This window comes from Hydractinia symbiolongicarpus, chromosome 2, assembly GCF_029227915.1.
Source record: "Hydractinia symbiolongicarpus strain clone_291-10 chromosome 2, HSymV2.1, whole genome shotgun sequence".
NCBI lineage: Eukaryota > Metazoa > Cnidaria > Hydrozoa > Anthoathecata > Hydractiniidae > Hydractinia > Hydractinia symbiolongicarpus.
Genome location: NC_079876.1, coordinates 20,946,115 through 20,961,570, shown reverse-complemented (window position 1 = coordinate 20,961,570; position 15,456 = coordinate 20,946,115). Strand labels below are relative to the sequence as shown.

General features: G+C 45.3%; 1 protein-coding gene across 1 annotated transcript; it reads left to right on the top strand.

Moving 5' to 3' along the window:
- The first annotated feature begins 8,096 nt into the window (after window positions 1-8,096).
- LOC130629933 (myb-like protein X) lies at window positions 8,097-8,936 on the top strand. The gene has a single exon (XM_057443311.1). It carries the CDS (start codon window positions 8,097-8,099, stop codon window positions 8,934-8,936), a length of 840 nt encoding a protein of 279 aa, XP_057299294.1.
- Window positions 8,937-15,456: the final 6,520 nt, after the last annotated feature.

The following is a 15,456-nucleotide window of genomic DNA, read 5'->3' as shown; positions in this document are numbered from 1 at the left end:
TGGGACAGTTTCGACCTTGCTTACCATGCAGGCATTTGGTACGTTCCTGTGATGCCTTGCCGATATCAAGGCATTTGATGCATAGCCTTGTTCGTTGTCCGTTTCTCTTGACCCTAAAATTTTCCAGGGTTACACAGTGTTGACATTTTGTACATTTCCTGGTCCCCTCCATATTGTTCTTGTTTCGTAAAGTACTATCTTTACAAAACTTTGGACAGCTTTTGGAAAACCTCGTCATCCAAAAATGCTTACAACATAAGCGGGGAGGTATGTACCCCATCGTCATGTACAACTCTTTTGTCGTAAAAGGCCGAGAGCCCGAGCTTGTTTTGTTCGTACGTAACCATATCCTGTTTGTGTACCCGAAAACCTACGTTTTTGACCATGTCTAAACCACCCTTCAGCGCACTCAGGTATCTACTCCAGGTCACAGCATTTTGCCTTTTTGACATGCCCTTACATGAGAATTTAGTACCTTCTTTTCCCTTGAGAGAAATAACACTTGGCTGTCAGGGCAATCATCCGAAACCCCAAAACTTCCGCTTTAAATAACCCTCCTGTTCGACTCGAGTACTTTTCAGTGACAAGCCAGTTTTTTACAGCCTCATCATACTCATCACGTAGTTCGGGGCGAATGACATCCCTCAACTCTTCCCCAGAGATGTCAAAAGACGCACTGTCGGTGTCCATGTAAATGTGCTCAAAGTCTCGACGATCCACGTACTTGTCGAGAAAATGATAGTAAAATTCCAAGATCCGAAGCTTGGCTAGTTGATATACCGCGATACCACACTGATATGCTCTATGGATAGTACATTTGTGCTTGCCCCTTCTTACCTCATACGCATCCCCAATCTCTTCAAGGTCATCAAGGTACGGGCTCCGCAGAGCAGCGCCAACCTCCTTTTCATCCCTCGTAAATGTAGCATTTGCATGCCTTGCCAAATCTTTAATCTTCTTGCCATAGAACGAGTTGACTTTCAGCTTAGCCGTATCCCCCGCAATACGTTTATCAGGGTCTTTATCGGCCTCCCGTCGTGCATCGGCAATCTCCTCCGGGAACCAGACAAAGGGATTACCTCGGGCGTTCTTGAGGAATGGGTGAAAAGCAGTCACTTTCAGCCCATGGTAAAGGTACCATTTTAGCACAGGGGTATACAGTAGGATCTTTTCAGCCTTTTGCAACCCTAAAAGCTTACGTGCACCCGGAAAACGCTTGCGACCCGTATTTTTTAAGTATTCGTGCATGTGCACGGGGATTTGATCATCAGGTATCTCCTTGAAGACAAACAGGGGAGCCATTTCGCTGAATTTGTCACCCAGATACTCCGGTACCTCAATATCAACCTGGGCAAATCCAAACAACGATCCATCCATCACACCCCGCGCCAGTAGCTCTAAGTTATGTGCCGATGTCGACGTGGCCACCTTGATCAACTGTTCCTTCCCACAGGGAAAGTCCTGTAGGAGCGTGCTTGGGTAAAGCATGTTTGCGTTGTAGCCTAGAATGGTCTTGCATTTGTTTGGTTCTTTATAGATGTGAGATCTGATACCCGTCACGTCTCGTTCGTGGTATCTACAGAATACGATCGCGGGACCACCGACCATCCCCGTCCTTAGGAGCTCGTAGGCCTCATTCCCCATACATTTTTCACATGTTTTCCGTACCTTCTTACAGGCCTTACAAGTCCTGCTGTAACAAGAGTCCTTACACCTATGCCTGCATGGGTCTCCCGGAGTGTATAGCTCTAGCTTGGGGTTCAACCATAGAGACTTGTCCAATACGTAGCGCCCGGAATACTGACCGCGTCCTTCAAAATATCTATCTCGTCGTCGTAATACTGCAGCCTCGTCTTGTCCACGGCTTCAATGAATGGTTCCACATCGGCATTTTTCGCCACCTTGATCTTATCACCTTGCGCGATCTCTTCAACAAAATAACGCTTGATCAGGTTGATGTCGTACTTGCCAGAGTTAAACCCTATTATAGCTACTTGATTTACCCACTCATCCAACAACTCCCGGTTCTTTCTGGAGAGCATGTCAAAGTTGTCAGGTTTCGGATACATTCTCTCGACTTCTTTCACAATGAGGGCATGTCTCATTTCCAGCTCCTCCACAAACTGCTTGACTAAAACCTTGGGATTTTCGTGCTCAATGAACGTCGGGCGACTATTCAAACTATCGCCAATACCAACCCTTACCGGAACATGTCTCGAAAAGTATGTTAGATCGGAGGTTTACTGGTAATTTAAAGGTGATAAGAGGGCTTCGAAATCAAGTACCAGGTAGTGAGGATGTGGATGTTATAGCCCCTTTCCCGTATCATCCTTTCCCTGGACAGAGCTAGAGTAGTACACCCCGATAATCAGGTTTTAGGTTTTCCACGGTCAAACCCCTATTAAAAAACGCTGCTTTTAGACCCCCTAAAAAATCTGTGACGTCACAGATTTTATCATGCCTCAAATGAGTAAACACGCCACGTGACATCATGACAAATTTGCTGACATCATCAAAAATGACGGCACTCGACAAAACTGCTGACATCAACAAATCTGTTTGAATAGGGAAATTCCCTACTCAAATTGCGACCGATGTTGGTTGGAACCTATCTATAATAAATAAAAGAAATGAGTTGGTTTAAGAATGCAATCAGTAAATTATATAGCGCTTTCTCAGCGCCAGTAGCAGCAACACGTGATGCTCTTGCAGAGAGACTGCAGAGTGTACGAGATACTGTTACTTCTTATTATAACAGGGCGAGGGAGCAAATTGTTGGAAGGACGACGCTGCACGATGAAATCGAGAGAGAAGCGCGAGAGGACTTTTACGATGCTGGAGACATACAAGACGAATACAGTGGAGTCGAAGACATCAAGCACATGTTCCCACAAGAGAAAAACCGATCTGAAGGCGTCGAAGACATTCAGCACATTTTTGACGAAAATGACACACAGATGTTGGAAGACGGAAATCATGCCAAGACATGGCGGTTCAACAAGAACCTTAATCAGCCATTGGCAGATGCAATCATCCGAAAAATTACACCCTACATAGAGATGCGAGTTAAGTTAGTCTACAGTTTTGCTTGCACCATCTACGAAGCAGGAGGTGGCACAGCTCCGTATCACAAAACCAAAGGAAGCGAAGGATCGCTTACGAGCCTAGCTGACATTGAGGCCTTTGTTGAAAAATGCGAAATGCAGCGATTAGATCTTGGAGATAATGAGTTTTGGGGGAAGGCGTACTTGCCACCAGAAAGAACAATCGAGACCTAAGGATCGTACGAAGGGAAAATAGTCTTCCAACATGTGCAGATCAAGATCATCTCCACAAGGGAGCCCCTGTTAGGCTGTGGACCTTTGCCAGACTGGTTGCGAAATAAGAAGTGCATATACAGCTTTGATAAGGAGGATGAAAGAACGGACAACCTATGTGTCTGGAGATGCCTGGTCGTACACTCACGTGAAGATAAGAAGCAAAAAGAAAAGTACCTTACAAGGCCAGCTCTCGCACTAGCACGCGAGTACTACGAGAATCCCAAACTAAAGCGGAAAGAAGTACGTGCTACGAAGCTTGTTGACTTCGAGGGCATAGCGAAGCGTTTCAAGATCAACATCAGAGTCTTTGAACCCAAGACCAACTCTGAGAAAGCGCCATGGAGACTCGTGTACGGTCAGAATCAATACAAAAAAGATTTAGACACAATCAACCTTGGTATGCTGGATGGACACTGTTTCTACATCAAGGATTTAGACGTACTGGCACGACAGAAATGGGAATGCGAAGTCTGCAAGCAAATGTTTACAAGCAGCGGAGATCTTACGAGACATAAGAAGATATGTAAAGGAAGAAAGCCGACTATCATCTGCAAAGGCGAGAAGGTCAAGTGCATGCCTAGCAAGTCAGAGAAGGTCTTTTACGGTGAGGGCTTCAGCTATGACGCTTGTAAATGGCTCGAGCACATGTCGAGGGAAACTGGAAGGCACATTCATCACGCACTCTGTGGGCATGGAGGAGAGCGTGTGATACGAAATGATTTTGGGGACGAGGTCTACAAGGTAGACGGCTATGAGCCAGAGACTGAGACAGTCTATGAGTACCACGGTTGCAAGTGGCACGGATGCCCCTGCCAAGGAACAAACAAAAATCGATATATTGCCACCAAGTCAAAGGAGGAAGGCATCCGAAAACTTGGCCACAACCTCGTGACAGTGTGGGAGTGTGAGAACCCACCCAAAGCCAAGAGGTACTTCAAGAAAGAATTTCGACCCTACCCTCACTACATCGTTTTTGATTTTGAGGCCCTCCTAACACCTTTACACCAGCGGCAAACATCCAATCTAACATACATCTCGGAGCATGTACCGGTCAGCGTCGCCATTCACGATAGTCTGAACGGAGATCCAACGTTCTTGGAGCACGATGATCCCAAGATCTTGATTAAACAGTTTGTGGAGCAGCTCGAAAAGAGACACGCCCTCATCGTGGAAGAGATGGAGAGAATGTACCCGAGACCTGACGATTTTGACATGCTTCCAGACAAGACTCAGAAGGCATGGGACGTGTGGGAGCATCAAGTGCCTGTGATCGGTTTTAACAGTGGCAAGTATGACCTGAATATGATCAAGCGGTACTTTGTCGATCAAATTGCCAGATACGATAGCGATAAGATCAAAGTGGCGAAGAAAGACAACGACTACATGTTCCTCACGACCTCGAGCCTCAAATTTATCGATATCAAAAATTTTATAGCTCCTGGCATGAGCTACGACCTATGGTTCAAGTCTCTGGATTGCAAGCTCGAAAAGCTGGTGATCCCATACGAGTGGCTGACGAGCTATGACAAGCTAAACCACGTCGGCCCCGTGGAGCACAAGAACTTCTATAGCAGTCTTACTGGGAAAAACACCCTCTCTCTTGATGAGTACGAAACACTCCGTGCAGAGTTTTACAAGCGAGGCTGCGTCACCATGATGGACTGGTTGCGCGAGTACAATCTAGCCGACGTGGAACCTTTCATCGAAGCCGTGGACAAGACAAGGCGGCAGTACTACGACGACGAGATAGACATTTTGAAAGACGCAGTAAGCATTCCAGGTGTATCGATGCGCTACGTCTTGAACAAGTCTCTACGACTGAATCCAAAGCTAGAGCTATACGCTCCAGGAGAGCCTTGTAAGCATAAGTGTAATGAAGACTGCTTCAACAGCAACGCAGAACATAGTTCCAAGAAGTGCAAGGCGTGCAAAAAGGTGCAAAAGGCTTGCACTGAGTGCACGAAGAATGAGGCCTACGAGCTCTTGCAGACGGGCATGGTGGGAGGGCCTGCCATCGTGTTCTGTAGGTACCACGAGAGAGACGTGACAGGTATCAGATCCCACATCTACCAGGAGCCACGGAAGTGCAAAACTGTTCTGGGGCTTGACGCGAACATGCTGTACCCGAGTACGTTGATGCAAGACTTTCCTTTTGGGAAGGAGAAGTTGATCAAGGTGCCTACACCCACGGCTGAGCACAACATCAGACTGTTGACAGAAGGGGTGCAGAGCGGCAGCTTATTCGGTTTTGCGCAGGTCGACATCGAGGTCCCTCTGGAACTGTATGATAAATTCAGCGAGATGGCTCCGCTATTTGTGGTCAAGGAGATACCCGACGATCAAATCCCTGAGCACATGCACGAGTACCTAAAAGCAACAGGGCGCAAACGTATTTCAGGCACACGTAAGCTTCTAGGGTTGATGAAAGCTAAAAAGATCTTGTTGTACACTCCGGTGCTGAAATGGTACCTCGACCATGGCCTGAAAGTAACGGCGTTTCACCAGTTTATCAAGTACAAACGAGGTAAGCCATTTGCATGGTTTCCGGAAGAAATTGCGGATGCACGACGACAAGCCGATAAAGACCCTGACAAGCGTATTGCGGGAGATACAGCCAAGCTGAAAGGGAACTCGTTCTATGGGAAAATGATCGAGGACCTAGCGAGACACGCGAACACCATCTTTACGAGAGATGAAAGGAAGGTGGATGCAGCGATGAGATCGCCATACCTTGAAGATCTTGAAGAGATAGGCGATGCTTACGAGATCCGAGAAGGAAAGAAAAAGGTGCATATCGACAGAGCGTACCAGTGCGGCATTGCGGTATACCAGCTGGCCAAATTGTTCATGCTTGAGTTTTATTTTGATTTTCTAGATAAGTACGTGGATCGTCGAGACTTTGAATATATTTACATGGATACGGATAGCGCGTATTTTGCCATCTCTGGAGAAGAGTTACGTGATGTCGTTCGCCCTGAACTGCTTGACGAGTACGATAAAGACGTGAAAAACTGGCTCGTCACTGATAAGTACTCGAGTCGAACAGGAGGTCTGTTTAAGCTTGAGTTTATGGGGTTTAGGATGATTGCCACGACAGCCAAGTGCTATTTCGTCGAAGGGAAAGAGGGCACAAAGTTTTCGTGTAAGGGGATGTCGAAGAAGCATAACGCTATGACATGGGAGAGGTATAAGAACGCGTTGAATGGCTCTATTGACACTGCGAAAAACGTAGGTTTCCGGGTGCGCAACCAGGGGATGGTTACGTACGAACAAAACAAGCTGGGCCTCTCGGCGTTTTATGACAAGCGGAAGGTGCACGCTGACGGCGTACATACCTCCCCTCTTATGTTGTGAATAGTGGCGAGGGTTTCCCGTCCAGAGTTTTGTGAAGTGCTACTTCACAAAAGCAACAAAAAATGGAGTTAAGGCTATGTACAAAATGCAAACAACCCCAATCCCTCGACAACTTCAAAATCCAAAACAAAGGCCAGCGAATGGAATGGTGCAACAGATGCCGCGATACCCTCAAGGCGTGGCGGGAACGTAACAGATGTCGACATCAAAAACACCGATGCTCCATATGTGATCACCCTGCTTATCAGTATAACCTCATTCTAAATAGAATTCACAAGGCTTTAAACCATGACACGGAGATAGCCTCTACTGAGTACCTGGGTGCGGCATTTGCACATTTATCGGTCATATCCAGGATCAATTCAAAGACGGAATGTGCTGGGGAAACCGAGGGCAGTGGCAGTTTGATCACAAGGTGCCACTAAAATACAGAGAGAACGGAGAATACCCCAGCGAGGAGGTGCAATTAGCAAGGCTCCACTATACCAAGATGCAGCCAATGTGGGTCGCGGAGAATCAAAGCAAGGGCCATCGATATATATCTGAGTAAAGGTCGCGTTGAAAAAATGTGTTTTTTTTTTCTATCGCAACTTCGAGTCACTCCTCATCAGTATGAAGCGGTAGCAACAAGATAAAACTCATTTGCCTCATCCATTCAAAAATGATAAACACATTTCTGAATAATCAAGAGGTTTTCTGCATGATGAGGCAAACGAGCTAGCCAGTGATGCGTGAATTTTCACACAGGTAGTACTCAAGGTGATACTGAATAGCCTATATACGAAGCTCGAATTATAGTAAAATTGTGGGAGCAGGCTTAGATCCTGGCGGAAGGTTAGGGGTGCGCGGGCGAGAGCACGTCCTAGCTGGAAGCGGCCGTCTCGCCCCGGTTTCTCCCACACACTGTGCCAGTCGGGGAAAATTGCGCCAAAATGCCGGTTAAATGTCAGTGCAAGGAACGGCCTCTGAAAGTGCTCACTTAAAAAGGTGGGTTTCGTTAATGCGTAGTACAAGCACGACATTCTGTATAGAGTATAAAGAGCAAGCACGCTAAGCCTGCAAAGCAGGACAGCACTGAAAAACACCTTGGATATGGTGAACCAAAGGCTCTGAGTGGTATACTCACAGAATCAAAAACCCTCTGGGTTCAAACAACAACAACAAAAACAACAACAAAAACCCCAGAGGGTTCCCTTGCGAGGGTTTTATGATGAACGACATAGCCCTCACTATAGCAATAATTCTTCCGTACGTCTTGATCGTGCTCTGCTTTTTGCGCTATAGAAAAAAAAAATACTTGAGCATTGAAAGAGACCGGACGTGTTTTAATTTGCTCTACAGAAATAATTTAAAAATATCGATCGTGTGAAATATAAATCAATCGTAGAAATAAAAGTAAATAGATAATAGCTAAATAAAAATATGGAGAAAGAAGACAACTTAACGATTTCAGTTGAGCTAGTCAGAGATATATTCAAAGAAATGTTTCTACAGCAACAAAAAGATATTTTGAAGATTATTAGTAGTAACAGGGCAATTCTGAACGACAGACTTGATAAAATGAAAAATGAACTAGAAGAAATAAAAGAAACATGTACTTGCTTAAAAGATGAAAATAAAGAACTTAAATCCAAAGTTACAACAAACGAAGAAAGGATTAAAAAATTGGAGGATGTGAAAAAAGATCTGGAGGAGAGTGTTACCGTAACACAAGACATACAGGAAAAGAAAATTAAAGAATTGGAAAAAAGGGTAAAACACAGTAACCACAAAGAAGAGAAAGATAGAAAGAAGTTAAGAGAACTGGAAGAGGAAGATAGAGAGAAATTTAGACAGCTTGAAGATAGACAGAGACGGAACAACTTAAGGATCAGTGGGTTGCAGGAGAATGATGGTGAGAGCTGGGATGACACGGAAAAGAAAGTTTTGGATCTATTTGAGAATAAGCTTGGAGTTAAAAATGTTGTCATTGAGCGCGCGCATAGGATTGGAAAAAAGAACGAGGAGAAGGCAGAACAAGACACTTATGACCAAGAAGATGTACAGAAACCACCAGCACGAACTATTGTTTTGAAGCTTCTAAATTATAAAGCTAAGACCGAACTTTTAAAGAATACTAATAAACTTGCAGGGACAGGAATTTACATAAACGAAGACTTCTCGTATGAAACAAGAATGATTAGGAAGAAACTGTTTGGTGAGATGAAAACACACAGGGCGGAAGGGAGAACACACGACAGTTACAACGTACGACACATATAACACAACTCCTCATCATCTTCAATGCTAACCTTTTATATAGGTTGGGGGCTTGGTGATAAGGCTATTATAGCCTTCTTCTCGCTCCTGCCATTTTTTACCTCTCTAGCTAATATTTTTAGCATATGCAATCCTATCTTTAGATTACACGATATAATAGCTTAAGATTTGTATTTTATTCTTACGGAAAACTGTAAATTCTACAACGGCAAAATAAATTAAATAAGGCTTCTAATAAAGATGAGCGAGATTACAGCTATATTTGATGTTGTAGACACACCTGCGGAAGCCTTTCAACCCAAAGAAAAACCTATCGACAAACGTCAAGCCTTGAAGGATGCTATACGCAAAGGCAAACAGCATCTCTTGCCGAAGAAATGTACTGAAAGCTTTGCTGACAAGGCATCAGATGAGGTGATCGAAAAAGCGTATGCGGAATTCGTTCAACGTGAAATTCACGAGAAAGGAGAAAAGACCGCCAAGGCACTATCTTCACATGCGATTAGCATGCACGCGAAGGCCGTAGGTAATGTTGTTCAAATCGATAGTGCGGAGGGTCTGAAAAAAGACATCGAGGAAGATCTGATTATCAAGGACTCCATGGCAGATTTGGGGATCCTTGTGTACTCTGCCTTTGGAAAATTTCTAGCGCCACTCTTGGTTGCTGCTCATACTATTAATCACACTCAGCTCTCCGTGAAGTCCAAGACAGATAAAGAGCGAGATGATGAACAGCAAGAAGAAGATGGGGAGCAGTCAGGTATTTAACAAAAAAAATTGAAAAGGCAGTATTGGATGGTAGACGAAGAAATTTTGAGCAAAACTTGGCTCTACTAGAAAAGTCGAAAATTCACTGATTCGTCACTACAAGGAAATTTTGTAAAGCTCTTTACAAAATTTTTAGCCCAAGCGTGCCTTTGGTCGTTTAAATCAGTAGATGGCTTTTCCTTCATTATAGGTCCCTGTTGAATCGACAGTCACCTCTACCCCCGATCTGGGCACTTCGGATAAAAACCTCTTTTCATCTTCTATTTTTTCAAGGGCAAGTCTGAATAAATGAGTGAAGAACAATCTAACCAAGTCATAACCAAGAAGAATGAGGGTCGTGTTGCTGCTGGCAAGAGACTTGCTGAATGGAATCGCAAGAACAAGGCTGACTTACAGAAGAACTTAGGCAAAAGTACTTCCCAAGAGGGTCAGGAACCTATCGCAAGTCCTCACAAGTTCCGGGACAGTGCATATCTCTATGGCGCTGGAGGTATTGCCGTACTTGCCGCTTGCGTGGCAGTCTATTACATACGTAAGAAGCCTGCTGAAACCGTCTCCACAGGTGCGCCAGCGGAAGGGCCGTCTCAACCCACGCAAAAGCAACGCGATCGCCTGGCGACCGTGTCAGCGGAAGGGCGTCATATTGACATTTTCAAGATGCGATAACTTTAATAAATGAGCAGCAAAAAGTATCAGAAAGAAGTCGTCGATTCCTTGTGGGAATCTGTCAGACTAGTATCCTATACTATTGTCTTGGCGCTAGGCGCGAAAAAGGCTCTGGGAGTTTCTAGACCGGGGGCCAAGATGGACATGGAGGACGGCTTGAAGCTCGCTGGCTATATGACAGGAGCGATATTATTCGACGATTACGCGATAAAACAAGGGTGGTATAAGCGTTCCATGATGCCTCCAAAATAGTTGACCAACGAGAAGACTACACTATACAAATACCCAACCAATGTGGGCAAGCGAGAACATTAGAAAAGGTAACCGCTTCATCTCTAAGTAAGCGCCCTACAAGGTTTGTGTCTGCCCAAGGCAAACACGAGTGACCCGAAGGACCTAAAATAAAATGACTCTAGACATTGTCAAGGAGCCGCATACGGCAATCTTTACTGGACCGACAAGCTGTGGCAAGACGCAGCGTGTCCTGGATTTGCTTGAAAACGAGTATAGGCAGCATTTCAACAACATTGTCATTCTCTGCCCTACAATCCGCTGGAACAAGACCTATCAGGAGAGATCCTCGCTATGGAGGGATGACTATGTGTTCCTGGTGGAGCCCAAGGAGCAGCTGTTCGAGTGGATCCAAAAACTGTCGTCATTGCTAGCGGGCGAAGAGACGTTGTTTATCGTTGACGATATGATAGCCGAAGATAGCCTTGATAAAAAGCGACAGCCCTTGCTTGAGCTTGCCATCAGTGGTAGACATCGCAAACACAGTCTCTGGCTACTAACGCAGTCGTATACCGCCTTGCCGAAGAACCTCAGACGACAGAAGAAGCAGTTGTTCATGTGGTACCCCCACGAACGATCGGATTTGAAATTGATCGACGAGGAAACAAACATGATCAGCAACTGGGAAAACATCAAGGCTCAGCTGAAAAAGTCAAAGCATGCTTGCTTGTACGTAAGACTGGAGCACCCCAGGACTTGGAAAATTTTTTGAGTTCTGTCCCAAGCAAGATTGTTGAAATTATTCCAAAAACTACAAGATAAAAAATATTGAGATAAATCGTCTTTTCAGATCCCTTCCAGCCCGTTTTAAACAAACCCGCAAGCAGCTCAGAAATAACAACGGCAATCCCACGATATCTTCATCTCTCTTAAGGGACTCAAGTGGATAGAAAGCAATACAAGAGACCCCGATATTCGAGGTAGACTGCGAGCGCTTATAGATGCATATAGCACGACGGCTTAGTCCCATTAGATGGTGCCCTGGGGACGAGGTAAGTATTAATGTGAACCTGTGGCTCACATTAACTACACATGCTGTTTCAAAGAGCACCGTCCATGCAACATGATCCCGGGAATTCCAAAAACTCACAAGCAAAATGTCTCTTGTAACGGTTGATTACTTTGAAGGAAAGCAAGTCCGATCATTCTTTGTTCAGGATAAAGGTCAATGCATCGTAGCCTCCGATGTTTGGAGAGCCGCGGGCTATAAGAGGGAAGCGGGAGTAAAAGCTATTCAGAGACTTGTTACCAACAAGTACAAAATACGGAAAGGTGACGCTGTTGTTGACCTCCAGAGGGTGGACAGATCTGTCCACCCCCAGCAAGATACAGTTTTACTGACGGAGCCAGGCCTTTATTGCTTCCTCTTGAGGTGTGGCAGACCTGAAGCAGCACTATTTTTGGATTGGGTTGTTGAAGAGGTTTTACCTCGAGAGGTCCGCAAGCTTGCTGGAATTGTAGAAGAAAATCAAGCGGCGCTGGCTCTGCTCAACGACGAATTGGAGTACAAAGGATCGAACGATATCCGTACAAGAGCAAGAAATTGAAGAACTACATAACCGAGCCGTTCCTCGCCTTGAGGACCCTAGAAAGGATAACGGAATGGTTATAATCCAAAAGAATAACGATGATGAATATCCGTATGTCGTTATATGTGGCCAACAAGGCTATGTAGCGCAAAAGATTCGCAACAAGTTAACAGATCATCCCAACGGTCAACTCGTCGTTCTTGCAGAAGTCCCAAATGCCATTGTACATTACAACTGGCTCCGAGAGCGTGGATGCATTAAAGTAAATCCCGAACGTCTAAGACACTTTCGATTAGGTCGTAATTATACACATCAGAGATTGATGGTGCTTGCCGAGATCTAGGATTTTTTTTGTAACCCTGATAGATTACAAAAACTACGCTTATGGGTATCAACTGAGCGGTTCCCCCGTAGCAGGGGAACCTGTGAAATGGGTCGGGCTCGAGAAATTTACCATTGTTTCACATGCTCTGGAGGTACTTCAACATCTTCCGGAATTTCCATAAGTTCTTCTGAAACAAAGCTCCGCTCTGGCCCGTCTTGCAAGTAATATAGCACACGGTTGTTTGGTTGCTGCTCGATATCGCCTAGCGGCTCAGCAAGAGCACGATCGAGTCTATACGTCTTTTTGCTCCACCAGGCGTCAGTAGCACGTCTTCTCGCATTACCGTGCTCTTCTCCAGGTTGTAGCAGGTACAAGTAAAGACCGTCCTCAGGTAGAGGCTTTTCTTGCTCCAGGCGATCTTTCGTAAGCGGTACCTCATCCATCTTGATCGCTTTTGAAGGTTTCATGCCGATCATGGCAGTCTTGGTATTGTTCATGCTTTTCACGATGGTGTACAGATGTTTCACCCATGTGGTACTAGTCTCATCAGTGACCAACTCTTGCGCGTCCTGGGACTTGAACAGTCTCTCCGCAAGCCCCTTGTTATAGGACTCGACAAAGCCTGTGAACGTATGATGATATTTGGTGGTTGCGCGCTTAATCTCGACCCCTTTGCCCTCTAGCAGTTTTGTCACATCTGACTTGAACTCACTACCGTTGTCGCACTGGAAGATCTTCGGATAGCGTAAAGGTCCTGCTTTGCCTCCGGGCTTCGCGTAAATGTCCTTGATCATGTCGGCGACTTCGCTGGCTTTCTTCGTTCTCAGTGGTCTAGCTACCTTGTAGCACGAGGCTACATCGATCCCTGTGAGGATATATTTGTATTTCGAGCCATACAGGCGATCATGAGGCATGTAGAGCAAATCAAATTGGTGCATTTCATTAGGCCTTGTGATTGTAAAATGCGGGTAGTTGATGCGCTTGGGCCCCTTGATATGTCTGAGCCAGAGCAACTGACGAGATAGCCAGTGTACGACTTTCTTTTTAGGTAGTCCACTGTGCTCAGCGAGCAATTTAACACCCTTCCGACCAGTCCATAAATTTTCAGGGGTATAGTAAATACTGCTTAGCTTTTCCGCTTCTTCCTGGGTAATGATATGTTTCGACATGTTTATTACATGTCGAAAACATTTTACGCCTATTTGTACACTGCAAAACCAAGGAGGGCTAGTGATCCTACGATGAACGTCAGTTCGCCGTCTTGTTGCTGCTTGCTGGGCGTGTAGAAGTCGGATAACTTAGGAGCCTTCTCGATCGTTGCGATGTAATAGTCTCTCATACCTTCATCGAGCTCCTTCAAGCTCTCTCCAGCATGCCTTTTCAGCTCTCGTTGATGGTTATACCAATCGATCTTTGCCTGCCGATCTCTTACCCGCTGTGCTTGAGCAGCTTGAAGTTGTTCAATTGCTTTATCACGCTTTTTACGCTCGGCCTCGCCATGGCCTGACAGCTTACTGATTAAGTAATTCGATCCGCTAAACGCGAGGGCATTGATTATAGCCCCACCCGTGAGTACTAATATGCTTGCCATCTTTATTTTAATATTCAACACTGTGAAAACGCCCATCTAAGATGTTCAGCTGAGCATCTTGAAGTAGGAAAACGTAGCACTTAATATCCCCCGTTGTTCCGTCTGCCTTCTTTGTCATATGCAATGTTATACCGTCTGACAATCTCTGTAATTGCCTTCCGGAACCGTGGAGACTATGATCGGGTGATGCTCGGAAATCAACAAACAGCGCATAACGCTCAGTCATGAACTGCCCAATTGTCACCCCTGAATCGTGGCTACCGAATAAGTTTACGATCTGCTCGAGGTGATCTTTCGGGAGCATCGCGTGCGTGTAGAACTCATTAGGCTCACCCTCGACAGTGATCGAGATTTTTTCGATCTTTGGGTTGTAGAAGACCTCGTTAGCACCCGAGTAAGCCTTCACTTTCCCCGGATCTACGAACAATAATAAGACGCCTTTCAAACTTTTTGCAGGCGTATTAATTTGCAAATTGTAGCTTGTGTCAGCCTTTTTCATCGTGACAACCTTGCTACGGAGTACTCTTTCATATGGTAGGGCGAGACGGCTGTATCTCGACATCATAGCGCTAGCGAGACCCTCGTTTACAACCTTGTCGAATTCTAGCGAAATATTAGTGATCTTGTAGGCAGCATCCGGTGGTTTAGCTGCGGTATTTCCAATAGCTGCCGTACCACCATCTTTGATAACGTCACCGTACGACGCAAAATGGATCACAAACTGTAACCTATCGTGTAGCCCTGGCTGGTAGAACGGCAAGTCTCGTGTCAATTCAAACATTTTACCGATAGGGATGCAAAACGTGCTGCCATAGGCTGCGACGATCGCTTTTTCCTCGTCCGTGCCTACATGATCAGTCGCTTTTACCTGTAGGGCGCGGATTGTACCGTCGTTGGGATTGATCCCCTCTAGGATCAAGTTGTTTTCCCGATCAAACTTGGGTAACCATAGGTCCTTGTAGGTAGCGAGCACCCTGTAGTCGCTAATATTTTGCACCTCGTTGCCATTCAAAGTGATACGAAGATTTTGCACCAAGGATTTACCTATATTGCTGACGATAGTCTGCTTCGTGTTTGTTCCCGTAAGTTCCAGATCGAAAAGTAGTTTGATACTAGATGGAAAAATTACATCGTTCTGCCCCATGTTGGGGATGTCAAAATACAAATCCTCGTTCTGATTAATCGTACTAGGCACATGACTTACTTTTACACGCTGCTTCTTACCTTTCATAGCCATCATTGTTTTAATCTCCGCGTAGGGATCGAGCTTAGTTCCGAATATGTTACTCATGCTTTATTATTAGCTGATTTTCGTTTCAAATAAATGCCGACTAATCCAATATACGAAGGAGA